Source organism: Maniola hyperantus, chromosome 21 (assembly GCF_902806685.2).
Source record: "Maniola hyperantus chromosome 21, iAphHyp1.2, whole genome shotgun sequence".
In the NCBI taxonomy this organism is placed as follows: domain Eukaryota; kingdom Metazoa; phylum Arthropoda; class Insecta; order Lepidoptera; family Nymphalidae; genus Maniola; species Maniola hyperantus.
The window spans coordinates 11,277,240-11,293,527 of NC_048556.1; the positions used below are offsets into that span (position 1 = coordinate 11,277,240).

At 38.7% G+C, this 16,288-nt stretch overlaps 1 protein-coding gene across 2 annotated transcripts in view; it reads left to right on the plus strand.

Moving 5' to 3' along the window:
* Positions 1 to 16,288, plus strand: part of LOC117992349 (B-cell receptor CD22-like) — a 140,262-nt gene that overhangs the window by 85,792 nt on the left and 38,182 nt on the right. For both annotated transcript variants that reach the window (XM_034980028.2, XM_069505804.1), the window contains exons 4-5: positions 3,240 to 3,448; positions 9,137 to 9,247. In XM_034980028.2, coding sequence (XP_034835919.2) covers positions 3,240 to 3,448; positions 9,137 to 9,247 — 320 coding nt within the window. The remainder of the gene's footprint in view (positions 1 to 3,239; positions 3,449 to 9,136; positions 9,248 to 16,288) is intronic.

Consider the following 16,288-nt stretch of genomic DNA (forward strand, 5'->3'; position numbering starts at 1 on the left):
GCAACAGAGCAATGGATCAGCGTCAGTAGAGTTTAAGACCTGGAGAGTGACATAGGCTACTTTTATCCAGGAAAATCAAAGAGTACCCATGGCATTTTTAAAAACCTAATTCCACGCGGAGGAAGTCGCGGGCATCAGGTAATGCCCTTATAATATTATGTTAAATAAAAAGTTCAAAGCGTATATTTACCGTCATTTATGAAGACAAACAGGAAAAAAATTACTGCTCAAAAAAATCAACGAGAAAAACCCCCAAAGTGGATAAACGAATATTATTCAAGGCTTATTTACTTAATTTTCAAAACTCGACGGCACACAACCTGATTGGGCAAACAAAATGTCACAAACAAGATCAAATAAAATTCATTTTTGACTCACTTGCGTAACAAATTATTGACATCAAATACAAACTCGGCTATTTCCTGAAAAAGTCTCGCGCAGATCATGTACCCGTAGTATAATATTTTACGTCTCACCAAACGTTGCTAGAATTCGAGAATCGAAACACAATAACATGAAAGTAAAATGGACCTAAAGAACCTTGAATTGAAGTCAAAAATTCAATGCCACTGATTTTAATTTCGCAACGTTTCCGCTTGGAGCGCTGGCTGTAGACGTGTAGACAAATTTGAGCTTTAAAACAAGGCATTTAAGATCCAGTTTACTATAATGCGGAAGTGTTTCGACTCTCGAATTCTAGCAACGTTTGGTGAGACGTAAAATCTTAAATTGTAAAATAGGTTGGTAAAAAAGGAGTGTAATTATGTGTTCATGTACTTTTCATTATTCCACCATAAATTCTAAATGCCTAAATAAACTTGGATGTATATATGTATAAACGTTAGAATCCTTACATCTTCCCAAGTGACACTAACTATATTTTTTTTTGAAAAAAATAACAATATCGCCCTATTGTTACTGTATTCATTTCAAAACATGTGAATATTTTTACTTTTTAGTTCGTTTTAGGTCTGGCAGACGACTGCCAAAAGAGTCAACATCATAGAGTTATGATATTAAAAAATCCGTATTTTTTTTCTTTTTCTCTTTTAAATTTTCAGAGATAACAAGTAGCTCATTATCCAGGTTTTCAACTATATTCATATAAAAAAAATCACACCTATTCGTCTATAATTTTAGAGATATGGCAGTATTCAATTTTTTTTACAGAATTTGAGTAAGTAGCCCAAAACAATTCAATTCTCTCAAGAGTCTTACCCTTATTATAAATGTGAAAGTTGTAATTCTCGATATTTAAGTGAAGTATTGTGTTCTTTATCAGTACCCTTATTATCAGTATTCAGTACCCTTATTATACATGCCAAAGTGTGTTTGTTTGTTGGTTTGTCCTTCAATCAAGTCGCAACGACTTGACGTGATTTTTTGCATGGGTATAGATAAAAACCTGGAGAGTGACATAGGCTACTTTTTATCCCGGAAAATCAAAGAGTTCCCGTGGGATTTAAAAAAAACCGAATTCCACGCAGACGAAGTTGCGGGCATCAGCTAGTAATATTATATTTCTACAACTCAGAACTACTAACTTCTAATATTCAGCTCCAAATATTATAATGTAGTCCATTAAATGAGACGGTTTTTTTCTTTATTTCCTTTAGCAATTTCTTTTACCTCACCTCCCTAATTACTCTATTAACAATAAACCCTGAAATTTGTTTGCCGCAACAAATTAGGCAGCCATTTTTGGCTTCCGTTGTTAATTATTGTAATAATAATAAATATTCATCTAAATATATAAAAGGAAAAGGTGACTCATTGACTGAAATAACAACGCACAGCTCAAACTACTGGACGGATTGGGCTGAAATTCGACATCCAGATAGTTATTGTGGCGTAGGCAACCGCTAAGAAAGGATTTTTGAAATTTCAACCCCTAAGGGGGTAAAACAGGGGTTAAAAATTTGTGTAGTCCACGCGAACGAAGTCGCGGGCAAAAGCTAGTAATAAATAATACACGCGCCTGCATTAATCTCGACACGCCTTAATACTTATCGAGCCAAGTACCGCGCATGCTACTCTATTTGCTCTTGCTTCATTACGCTACGAAGCCATTAACTGTACCGAAGCACAATTATACAGAAATGTATTATACAATATACAATGTAGCGTATAATACCGAACCGGGGATTTAGGCGCTTCATATTAATTAAATCGCTTAGAGATATTTTGGCCCCGCGCTTCCGTTCCTATTTTCTTAAGCGGTTTAATTGCTTTATTATAAACCGCGGGTAAGCAATCCGAGAGCTTAAGGTACAAGTCGGGGTGATTACGTAAAACGTTGCAGTAGCGACAGCAACGCGACACCAGTAGCAATGCGACAGTTCATTTGCTGTCTCTTTTCTTCTTCTTCTTATTTTGCTTTGTGGCTATTGCGAGATTTAACGCATGTTGCGAGATACGTAATCACGGAACAAACCAAGTGAAATTCTACGAGAAAAATGCTCGCGGAATTTTTCTTTGCCGTTTTTTCCGCGCGGATATGCTGCTCGAAAAACATTTTGATATCACATTGGAGCGCAATTCCACACGCCTTTTTCTGTTTGCGGAAAATAGCAATAACCGTTTGCCTCATTTTGTAGTTTTAGCGATTTAGTATTTTTCAAATCCGCAATGTATAGCGCGCAAAACTCGGGTCAATGGCCCACCCACGACGCGGCATTAACTCCGAGTGGCCGAGGGGGTAAAATAGGGGTTTGAAATTTGAGTAGTCCACGCGGACGAAGTCGTGGGCATAAGCTAATCATACATAATCATTGTGTGACGATAAATAAAACCTAAAACTTTCCAGGAACACAAAGTAAATCTCTCAGTTCGTCCACAGCTTCGACGTCCGCGGTCGCAGTTTCAACAAGGCCCTCCACTGGTCAGACCCCCTCGCCTTCGGGAGACGGGCGTACTTCGTCACCATATCCAGGCCCTCATCCCTCACCGTCAACTCCCATCGGCGGTGTTCCCATTAGATTACAGCATGGGGTTTTTATTGGGGTTTTTTGGGGTTTAGATTACAACAAGGGGTGTACCAACAAATTCCTGAAAGGCCGGCAATACATCGGCGGTTCCTCTGGTGCTGCAAATGTTCATGGGCGGCGGTAATCACTTAACATCAGGTGACTCGCCTGCTCGTTTGCTCGCATAAATCATAATTCATAAAAAAAAAACAGTGTGAACCTAAAACTTTCCAGGAACTTCGCAAAATAAATCTGTTATTAATTCTTCCACAGCTTCGACGTCCGCGGGCGCAGTTTCAACAAGGCTCTCCACTGGTCAGACCCCCTCGCCTTCGGGAGACGGGCGTACTTCGTCACCATGTCCAGGCCCTCGTCCCTCACCGTGGACGCGGTGCAGCTGGACGATGAGGGCGTCTACAGATGCAGGGTGGACTTCAAGAATTCTCCTACCAGGAACTTTCAGATACGGCTCAATGTTGTTGGTGAGTAACTTCCATCAAATCAAATCAAATAATTACATGCAAATACAGGGGTCTAGGCTCCGAATATGAATTTGTCCCATTCGGTGTCGAGACCCTTGGTCCGTGGGGTCCTAGCGCTATTAGACTTTTTAAGGAAATAGCAAAAAGGTTAGTCGACATCACAGGAGACCGAAGAGCTGGCAGCTACCTCGGACAAAGAATTAGCCTAGCTATCCAAAGGGGGAACGCTGCCAGTATCTTCGGAACCTTGCCTAAAGGGACTCCTTTTAATAATATATTTTAGTTATAATGTTATATTTTTTAAGGTTTTAGTTTTAGTTTAAATTATTAATTAGTTTGTAATGTACATTATGTTTTTATAGTTTAATTTATTATGGAGGTATATTATATACTACATAATATAATTGATTAATCAAATAATTTATTCAAATCTAGCTGATGCCTGCGACTTTGTCCGCGTGGAATTAGGTTTCTTTTAAATCCCGTGGGAACTCTTTGATTCCCGGGATAAAAGGTAGCCTATGCCACTCTCCAGGTCTTATCCTTACTTCTATCTCCTCCTTATTATCTATACCTATCCATGCAAAAAATCACGTTGATCCGTTGCACCGTTGCGACGTGATTGAAGGACAAACCAACAAACAACGCACTTTCGCATTTATAATAAGGGTACTGATAGGTAATAGATTACACTTCTTGATTGCCGGTTGTTTTATTTGTAAGAGATATAGTGGTGATAATTTTTACGCGAACTTAAAACTGAAGCTACGAGGGTTCCAAATGCGTCCAAGTCTGAGAAGAGCCCACTACAAACTCAGCTGGCCGGCTTGGCACCTGTACGCTCCGAGCTGCTTCGCCTCTTATGCCAATGATGGAAATGATCCATGACATAAATCTAGTTAAGTGTAAAAGGTAGTTGTTCACCAGCTTTATCATGGTGCTCTATTATTCTAAGCCCCATACACCGAAAATATCTGATCTGTACCCGTAGTACAAGATTTTACGTCTCACCAAACCAAACCAAATTCGAGAGTCGAAATACTTCCGCGTTACAGTAAACTGGATCTTAAATGCCTTGTTTTAAAGCTCAAGTTTGTCTACACTTCTACAGCCAGCGCTCCAAGCGGAAACATTGCGAAATTAAAATCAGTGGCATTGAATATTTGACTTCAATTCAAGGCTGTTTAGGTCCATTTTACTGTAACGCGGAAGTATTTCGACTCTCGAATTTGGTTTGGTTTGGTGCGACGTAAAATCTTGTACTACGGGTACAGTCTGGTACTTTTGGAAATAGGCCTATGAAAGTGCTTCTTAAATACCTCATCCACCCACGTCTTTCCATCCCTTTTGCACTTTCTGGTATGTGGTCTCCACTCCAGAACTTCTGCCTCAGCGACTATCAGTTCTGCTGTAGACAAGATCTGCCTATTGCGAATCTTTTGGACTTATGCCGGTTACTTTGGTAGTAGGCATCGATATAAATGACAAGATATGGCCAAGCGAACAAAATTTTTCACGGTTTAAGAACCAAATAAATCAGCGCCACCTCTTAGATACTAATGAACGACCCGTTTGAAATCCAGACGTCACTCAGATTGCATTAGTGACATTTTATTTGTTAAATAACCCTGTCCACAGTGCCGTGCAGATCATAGAGGCTGCTTACCCCAGTTGTAATAGCTCAATGCATATTTTTCATTATGACCTGCATGTAAACAGGTTCCTACCTAACTAATATGCCTACCCTGGCTTCGAACACTGTGCACGCCACTGCCTGTCCATACGAAGTAATATTATATAAGTCAATGGTAGTAGGTAAGTGAAGTCGATGCAATATTACGTGAAGAAGATTCTCTTACCTCAGAGTAACGTCAATGTTCTTGGAAATGGGTTTTTGATTAGGATTTGAACTCGCGACCCTTGGTAATTACTCACATGACTTAACTGCAAGGACTTCAAAGTCTGGCATGGTACATTAGGTTTCCATACGCTACTCAACTTGTCGGTCGATCAGTCGTCAAACCGGTCGCTAAACAAGTGAATTTCAAATCAAATGTTTGATGTTTTGGTAGCCTTGAACTTGTAGAAGTATTAATTTAACACTTCAATACATTTCAAGGCAACGCTTTGTGCTGCTAAAGGAAAGTAATTAACATAATAAGTATTTGTAAGCCTGTAAATTCACGCTTGAGTTATAATTCGGTTTTATATTTATTCATGTAGACCATTGAAGTAAATTACCTAGTAACTATAAAAGACTACATGTACTAAAGGCTATATCTACCTGTATCTTCTCTATATTATATAAAAACCGGCCAAGTGCGAGTCAGGCTCGCGCGACGAGGGTTCCGTAATACAGTCGTATTTTTTAGACATTTTGCACGATAATTCAAAAACTATGATGCTTAAAAATAAATAAAAATCTGTTTTAGAATGTACAGGTGAAGACCTTTCATATGATACCCCACTTCATATAGTCACTCACTTCGAAAGTTGAAAATACTAATTATTAGTTCATGACCACAATTTAAATTTTTTTTGTGTGATCTAACCCTAAATTCACGGTTTTCAGATTTTTCCCCAAATGTCAGCTATAAGATGTACCTACCTGCCAAATTTCATGATTCTAGGTCCACGGGAAGTACCCTGTAGGTTTCTTGACAGACAGATGGACAGACAGACAGACAGACAGACAGACAGACCGACAACAAAGTGATCCTATAACGGTTCCGTTTTTCCTTTTGAGGTACGGAACCCTAAAAATGAATCGCTGAATGTGTTGCTGATCGCAAATCTCGAGAACAGCTGAACCTATTTCGCTAATTCTTTTTTATAATATTCCTTGAAGTATGCGGATGGGTTCTTACGGAGCGGAAAATTTAAAAAAATTCCTGAAAAAGAATCGACTGTTAGGCGGTACGAAGTTCGCCGGGGCAGCTAGTTTCAAATAAAAATTGTCAGTTGAAAATCTATCTACCATCCATCCAGATTTTTAATCCATTTTCCTTTTGAGGTACGGGACCCCTAAAAATTGCGAGGGAGCTACACTAGGTTTCCGTAAGGAACGTAGGAGTTCTCTATAATTTTAACAAAGTCTGCAAACCTAATTTGGCTACCGTGGTGAACTATGGCCTAAAACTTTTTTATTCTTAGAGGAGAATGAAGACCCGTACCGTATTGAGCCACGATGAATTAAAATGATGAGACTTGTTACTTTGTAGAGCTTTTTAAGGAAATAATTTTAATTAATCGAAAGAAAACCTTCAGACACAAAGTAATTATCCACCTTTGCCATGTTTTCCTTCGAAAAATCTTTGAAAATTATACAAAAATATAAATATATCTAAATATATAAGCTATATTCTTCAAATTTTCGGGCTACGGTTTATTTTTTTATGCAGTTACAAGAGTGTATAAAATTTTGCCGGTTGTTTTGGGATCAAAATTGCCCTAGATATAACCAGACCTAGATATATAACCAAACCCAGAAATCTTAAATATATAAAAGGAAAAGATGACTGACTGACTGATCTATCAACGCACAGCTCAAACTACTGGACGGGTCAGGCTGAAATTTGGCATGCAGATAGCTATTATGACGTAGGCATCCGCTCAAGAAAGGATTTTTGAAAATTCAACCCCTAAGAGGGTGAAATAGGGATTTGAAATTTCTGTAGTCCACGCGGACGTAGTCGCGAGCATAAGCTAGTCTATATATAAAAGGAAAAGCTGACTGACTGAGAGTCAATACTCGAATTTTATCAGTGTTAGTGAGATGTGAAATCTGATACAGTACAGATACACCGACCTTTAGAAGGAGATAGCAAATTTGTAGAGCACTGTCTCTGTCGTTGAGACCGACAAAACGTCATATAGGTATGAGTGACAGAGAAAACGCTCTACAAAGCCGAAATGTCATTTTAAAGGTCGATGTACATTACTTTCGGCCGCGTACTGTACTTAGCAGACTGCACTTATAGTTTAGCTGTGGTAGCCTAGTGGTTAGGACGTCCGCCTTCCAATCGGAGGTCGGGGGTTCGATCCCGGGCACGCACCTCTAACTTTTCGGAGTTATGTGCGTTTTTAAGTAATTAAAATATCACTTGCTTTAACGGTGAAGGAAAACATCGTGAGGAAACCTGCATGCCTGAGAGTTCTCCATAATGTTCTTAAAGGTGTGTGAAGTCTGCCAATCCGCACTTGGCCAGCTTGGTAGACTATGGCCAAAACCTTCTCACTCCGAGAGGACACCCGTGCTCTGTAGTGAACCGGCGATGGGTTGATCATGATGATGACTTATAGCGTGCATTAAGTATTTTGTGATGCCGCGTTTTGCCTAAACCCGTAGCCCTGGGGTACAATTTTCCCGAGCTCGTTTTCGTTATATATTTTAACCGGTAATTTAGGGTAATTTGACCCCCACCGCGAAACCCAGAATATTCATGTGGCGGTAATAGCGTATAGATTACAGCGCCGCCGCAGAACCGCGATAAAATCGAAACAATATAGCTGATAATATCGCGAGATTTGCATACGGCGGCGGTGGCAATACAAGGGGTTTTACACCTTGCAGATACAAAGTGAGACCACAGCCTAAACATAAATAGTAGGTAGGTAGGTAGGAGATTACGCACTGCACTTCTGTCATCCGTGTTCTATCCGTCATCCGTTATTATTTGTTTTTTATTTTAGTTTATTTTGTTTGTTACCTCAGATTGAGGATTGATCTCTAAAGCGTTCAATTCGCTGCAGCGATCAATCCTTAATCTGAGTATAAGTTTATAAGTTAGAATATAAGTTTACATACATAAGTACAATTTAATACGTAGATTCTAGTTATTTTTAAGGAGCGCCAGCTCGCCAACAAACTGGCTCACCAGTTTGGCGAGAAAATAATAATGTAAATATTTGGTGTACCTACGCTTGTTATAAAAAATAAAAAATAAAAAAAAGAATACCAGCGATTATCTACGACATATTATTATGTCATAAGCTCCCATACAAAACAAAAAGCAACGTATTTTCACGGACTCGGATCGGATGAGTGCGTTACCACTGTGAGACGACACAAGTCATCAGGCGTGATCTTCTTCTTTTAAATATACAAAAAGAATAGCTGACTGACTGACTGATCTATCAAAGCACAGCTCAAAGTACTGAACGGATCGGGCTGAAATTTAGCATGCAGATTATTATTATGACGTAGGCATCCGCTAAGAAAGGATTTTTGAAAATTCCGCCCTTTGCAACAGGAGTTTGAAATTTTTGTAGTCCACGCGGACGAAGTCGCGAGCATAAGGTAGTCTATAAAATAAAGTAAAAGGTAAGACAATAGTGCAACGGGTGGTGGGGTGCAATTTGAACCGCACACCTTTAGGATTTTAGTCCGCTCCTTTAATCGTTGAGATATTGAGGCAAAATAGGCTCTAACCACTAGACTATGGCGGTATTAAGAATGTTCGTAAAGTATCATAGTTCTTGCATTTCACGAAGGCCACTGACTCATGCTTGTGTTTAAGTCGTATCGGTATACGTAAGGTACACTAAATGTGTGCGTTTGACAGCGCTTGCTCGCGACTGATTGGTCCGACATGCACGCACACTTACGCAATGACCATGTAAACGACGTTAAAACAAGTAAAGTTCAGTAGCCTTCGTGAATTGCAAGAACTGTATCTTGTTTCGCAGTACCTCCCCACCAACTCCTGCTGTACGACGAGGCAGGTCGCGACGTCGCTGGAGTGGTCGGACCTCTGGAAGAAGGAGGGAATTTCACACTGCTCTGCGAGCTAAGAGGAGGTAAAGTTTTTTCTTTCCTTTTTAAATCTTAATTTTTAGCCGGAGCTTTATTTTTTAATGTTTTTTTTCTTATTTTTTTAAATCTTAATTTTTAGCCGGAGCTTTATTTTTTAATGTTTTTTTTCTTATTTTTTTAAATCTTAATTTTTAGCTGGAGCTTTATTTATTAAATTTTTGTTCTTATTACTGATTGCTAATGAGTTACTCAGTTGAAGTACGATCTAAGTTGTCTAATTTTTAATTACTTATTAATTTAACCTAAGCTTATAAATTATCTTATACAGGATGTAACGAGAACGCTGGCTAAAACGAAGACAGATGATAGTACTGATGATTACTGATATGATACCGTAAAAAAAACCGCGAAAAAATAAATAAAAAAGTCCTACTATTTTGTAAAAATTTACGATATATTGCAAAAAGCTTATATATTACGTATACACACCGCAACTTATTTTGTTAAGGTAAATTAGGCCTTTTTTATACAAAGCGGCCACGCCATGTGTACAGAGCCTAAATAAACATCTTATTTCCCGGAATAAAGTATTCTACAACAAGTTTGGTAGTTTTTGATGGAAAAGATACATTTGTGCGAACGAGGCATCCATCACGCGTACAACCGCACAAAGGTGCAAGTAGGGTTGACACTGACTTAGTTACCTTTGATTTAGGGACAAGTAACTTAGGTAAATGAGGAAGCCAATACTCAACGGTAAAACAAAGATCAGCAAAAAAAAATGTTACTAACAAACTAACTTAGGGTAAATTCTCTTTATAAGGAAACTATAGACAACTAGATAATGCCCGTAGCGTCATCCGCGTTGAAATGTGTTTGAAAAATCCCGCAGGAACCATGGATTTATATGGGATGAAAAGTAGCCTATGTGTTAAATCCAAGGTATTTCTATCTCCATTCCAAATTTCAGCCATATCCGTCGATTAGTTTTTGCGTTAAAAAGTAACAAAGATACACAGACACAAATAAACTTTCGTCTTTATAATATTATTGTGGCTAGTCTGAAATTAGAGATTATTTATTTATTTCAACAAGTTTGGTAGTTTTTGACGGAAAAGATACATTTGTGTAAACGAGGCATCCATCACGCGGACAGCCACACAAAAGGTGCCAGTAGGGTTGACACTGACATAGTTACCTTTGATTTAGGGACAAGTAACATAGGTAAATGAGGAAGAAAATACTCAAGGATCAAACAAAGATCAGCAAGGAAAAATTGTTACTGCCAAACCGGCATGCTAATTCCATTGACTTATATGGACGGGGTTATTGAACAAATAAAATGGCACCGACTCATTTTATTTATTTTTTATTTATTTACTGAAACGTAGTACATTGACTACGACGATATATTATTATTGGATATTATTATATACATATTAAATTACATAAAAGGAAAAAGATACTTATAATACAGATAAAAAACAAGTAATAATTAAGGTCTAGTAGACGTATGAATGGGTAACCCCTGCACTAGTAAACACTGTATTACAGTGGGTTGCCTTCTCCATTTCTAAAAACTTGAATAAATGTTATTACAATTTGGTGCGCTAAGGTCGAACATGTTATACCGGTGTCTATTTCAAGTGATAGTGGTGTGCATGTATGCGAGTGTGTGGGTGCGTGTGTTAAGGTGTGTATGTGTGTGTGTTTGTGTGGGTGCGTGTGTGTGTATGTGTATTATTTGTTGTTTATATTAGCTAGTTTGTTTCAATCATATTATTTTAATCAGAAGATCCTCTGTTTCGTAATAATTGATAATAATATATAATTCATTGGCGCTTATGCACCAATACAACCTCAGTGACGTCTGGATTTCAAACGGGTTCATTAGTATCTAAGAGGTGGCGCTGATTTATTTGGTTTCTATACCGTGAAAAATTTTGTTCGCTTGACCATATCTAGTCATTTATATCGATGGCTAATTCTCAAGTTTTTAAACCCAGCGGTTTAAGCTGCATGTAGATGTGGCAACCCTAAGCACGCGTATAGTAAAAACAGGTGGGATCGAAACTATACGAACTATTAACGTTACAAATAACGTTTCGCGTTCAAGTGGCGGGGTATAACTCATTTTGATGTAACTACCGCTAACGGGGTTTTGTAGGGATAAACGCTTTATGTTGGCTTTTATTTAAATTATATAAAAGGAAAAGGTGACTGACTGACTGACTGACTGACTGACTGACTGACTGATCTATCAACGCACAGCAGTTTTACTGGACGGATCGGGCTGTTGGCATGCAGATATATATGACGTTTTTATCTAAATTATATAAAAGGAAAAGGTGACTGACTGACTGACTGATCTATCAACGCACAGCAGTTTTACTGGACGGATCGGGCTGTTGGCATGCAGATATATATGACGTAGGATTTTTGAAAATTCAATCCCTAAGGGGGTGAAGTATGGGTTTGAAATTTGTGTAGTCCACGCGACCTTTTTTAAAATTATAGACTAGCGCTTGGCTGCAATCAGACCTGGTGGCAAGTGATGATGCAGGCTAAGATGGAGCGCGCTTGCCTAGAAGATTAAATAGACCTATTCACCCTTGACTTCAAGGTACCCATAATAAAATGGAGGGCCTTGAGATGAAGGCAACGACACTTCATTAATCAAAACATTAGAGCCTAGTCAAGTAATCAATTTACATTAATCATTTAAGCGCTTCAAGCGACGCTGGGGCAAAGACCAAGAAACTTGACGTCCGCTTCGTGATTAAGTAAAGAGCAAGAGAATGAATTTTGAATAAAATTGAAATCTCTCGGTGCCGCCATTTTGGAATTATGACGACATCTGCAGTTCGTTAGGTAATAATGGTACAGTAGCCGGAAAGAAATATTGTACATTGTCTTTTAGATTGAGATTTTGGCTTTGTAGAGCGTTGTCTCTGTCACTCATACCTATGTGATGTTTTGTTGGTTTCAACGGCAGAGACAACGCTCTACGAAACCGCTATCTCTTTCTAAAGGACGATGTGCAATATTTTCTGCCGCGTAAACACTAACACATTTTGTCTCGCCTCACTTTTTATATAAAACTAGCTTATGCCGGTGTCTTACGTCCGCTTAGACTACGCAAATTTCAAACCCCTGTTTTTCTCCTTTAGGGGTTGAATTTCCAAAAATCCTGTATTGGAGGATGTCTATGTCATAATAGCTATCTGCATGCCTAAACTTCAGCCCGATCCGTCTAGTAGTTTGAATTGTGCGTTGATAGATCAGTCAGTCAGTTAGTCAGTCACCTCTTCCTATTATGTATTTAGACTAGCTTAGGTAGGTATGCCCGCGCCTTCGTCCGCTTAAACTACGCAAATTTCAAACTCCTATTTTACCCCCTCAATTCCTGTTTGAATTTTCAAAAATCCTTTCTTAGCGGATGTCTACATCGTAATAGTTATCTGCATGCCAAGCTTTAGCCTGATCCGTCTAGTAGTTAGAGCTGTGCGTCGATAGATCAGTCAGTAAGTCACCTCTTTTTACATATTTGGAGTGGTGAATAGTTTTTTTAAGAAAGAGCACAGATTAGAGAAGTCTCTAATCTGTGCTCTTAACTCTGAGTGCACTCAGAGTTAAAAGACTTTTTGTGATACAAACAACTGTAATAAATAACCATTGACTTATATATTACTTCGTATGGACAAGGCTATTGAACAAACAAAATGGCACCGACGCAGTGGTGCTTATGTATTAATGCAACCTCAGTGTCTGGGTTTCAAACGGGTCGTTCATTAGTATCTAAGAGGTGGCGCTGATTTATTTGGTTCCAAAACCGTGAAAAATTTTGTTCGCTCGGGCATATCTTGTCATTTATATCGATGAATATAACTAAAAATTTTGTACACTCTGAAATAGAGGCTATTTTTATATTTTATATTTTATACTATTTAGATACGATGGCTCCCAGATCCTTTCGTATAAAATTAACCAGCATCACCGAAAATAGGATTAAAATGATTAAATGAAACTGTTCCGAATCGTCAAAACGTCTCTAGAGCTCAAACTAAGAACTGAGTGACATCGTGAATAAATAAAGAGGAATGAATACCGAATTGAAATCTCCGTGGCGGCCATTTTGGAATTGGTCTGCCATCTGCAGCTCATTTGGAATTTATGAAGTTAATCTTCGCGGAATAAGTTTTTATTGTCTCTACATTTTGTGCGATTTGCAATTTTTAAAGTGAAAACTTCTTTTTTTAAAACAAAAATGACGTGCAAACATGCCGCCCATGAACATTTGCAGTACCAGAGGAACCGTACCAATGCGTTGCCGGCCTTTCAGGAACTTGTTGGTCCGCCCCTTAAATAACCCCATGTTGTAATCTAATGGGAACACCGACAAAGGGAGTTCCACAGTTTTCATATGCGTGAATTTTTTTCCATCTGACACAACTGAATCTGAAATTTGGAAGAAAGTTAGGTCTTAAAGCAGACATGAGGGGGAAAATCTGAAAACCGTGAATTTGTGGATACATCACAAATGTGTTCATGAACAAATATTGCTATTTTCAACTTTCAAAGTAAGATTACTATATACCAAGTGGGGTATCATATGAAAGGGCTTTATTTGTACATTCTAAAACAGATTTTTATTTATTTTTAGGCATAATAGTTTTTGATTTATCGTGCAAAATGTCGATAAAATACGATTGTAGTACCTACGGAACTCTCAGAAGCGAACGTATAATAGGAGGAATTTCACAAGTAACTACCTCTGCTTCAGCGGGAGGGACTGAGGGGGCCACGCTAGTTGCATATCTGTAGGTAGGTATATATATCTGTGAAAACCTCACCTATATCTGTGAAAAACATAGTGATCGGGTCAATGTCTCCGCAAGAAAGGGGTCAAATGAAAATAAATGGAATGTATGAAATGAAGTAGGTAACATTTTCAGCTATTAGGGCCCGTACACATTATCGCCCTAATCTGGACAAATGACTTAGCGAGAGGAAAAGATACAGAAGTGACAACTAGCGGTGGGATATACCGCCGGTTACTTATGACATAGAATACAAGCGGGCATATATCCATTTAGGTATTCTACGTATTCTGTACCCGTAGTACAAGATTTTACGTCTCACCAAACCAAACCAAATTCGAGAGTCGAAATACTTCCGCGTTACAGTAAACTGGATCTTAAATACCTTGTTTTAAAGCTCAAGTTTGTCTACACTTCTACAGCCAGCGCTCCAAGCGGAAACATTGCGAAATTAAAATCAGTGGCATTGAATATTTGACTTCAATTCAAGGCTGTTTAAGGCCATTTTACTGTAACGCGGACGTATTTCGACTCTCGAATTTGGTTTCGTTTGGTGAGACGTAAAATCTTGTACTACGGGTACTGAGATGCCGTGTCCCTATCACAGGATTTTTTATATACAGGATACAGGCTTTGAAAATCCCGTGGGAACTCTTTGATTTCCCGGGATAAAAATATACCATGATAAGAACAGAAAATAATACCTGCGATCTGTGGCATCTGAAATTAGTTTTTTTAACAATTTCAGTTAGTTGTAATGTAAGTTATTTCCATGTTTTATGTGTACGCTTTATAATGTAACTTTTATTTTATTGTAATTCTGTAGTGTATTATGGGTTTTTATGCCTGTCAATAAAACTATTATTATCTTCTAAAATAAAAGGAAAAGGTGACTGACTGACTGATCTATCAACGCACAGCTCAAACTGCTGGACGGATCAAGCTGAAAGTCAGGCAAATAGCTATTATGACGTAGGCATCCGCTAAGAAAGGATTTTTAAAAATGCAACCCCCTAAGAGGGTGATATAGTGGTTTGAAATTTGTGAAGTCGCGAGCATAAGCTAGTTATTATTACAAACGCACATAACTTCGAAAAGTTACTATAGTTCTATAGTCCTATAGTCAGTTTTCAGATAAAATTTTTGTTATGATGTATTGATAGAACACGCCTGGAAGAGGTATGGTAGAGCCTCAATAGCTCAACTGGTAAAGGAGTGGACTGAAAACCGAAAGGTCGACGGTTCAAACCCCGCCCGTTGCACTATTGTCGTACCTACTCCTAGCACAAGCTTCACGCTTAGTTGGAGAGGAAAGGGGAATTTGATTTTAGTCATTTAATATTAGTTTTATAAATCCACTAGCTTATGCTCGCGACTTCGTCCGCGTGGACTACACAAATTTCAAACCCCTATTTCACCCCCTTAGGGGTTGTATTTTCAAAAATCCTTTCTTAGCGGATGTCTACGTCATAGTAGCTATCTGCATACCAAATTTCAGCCCGATCCGTCTAGTAGTTTGAGCTGTGCGTTGATAGATCAGTCAGTCAGTCAGTCAGTCAGTCACCTTTTCCTTTTATATATATAGATATCCCTAATCTGTTTGTACGCGGCGGCGCGCGGCGTGCGGGAATGATAAATCGCTTAGCGGAACGGCTTTGCCTGTAAGTAGGCTAAGTAAAATGCAGGAGTTTTACAAAAAAATCCTTCACAGGAAAGCTTAAACGCTAAATTGTTGTAGGTATGATTTTAGCTTACGTTCAGGCAAAGAATCATCACCATCATCGACCAATCCTTGAGTTGAAGCCTCAATAGCTCAACCGGTAAAGGAGTGGACTGAAAACCGAAAGGTCGACGGTTCAAACTCCGCCCGTTGCACTATTGTCGTACCTACCTTCTCCTAGCACAAGCCTGACGCTTAGTTGGAGAGGAAAGGGGAATATTAGTCATTTAACATGGCTAATATTCTTTAAAAAAAAATCCCCGGCTCGCTACTGAGCACAGGTCTCCACTCAAAATGAGAAGAGTTTGGGCTGTCCCCGAGACTACCTAGGTGTTTAATTCAACTAGAGATTAGGACCTGTCCACGCTGGCCAAGTGCAGATTGCCAGACTTCACACAACTTTGAGAACATTATGGAGAACTCTCAGGCATGGGATTCCTTGCGATGTTTTTCTATTTAAACGCTTAAAAACGTACATAACTGGACCGTGTAAAGATAGCAGACAGACAGACTGATAGACAGACACATATTCGCATTTATCTAAA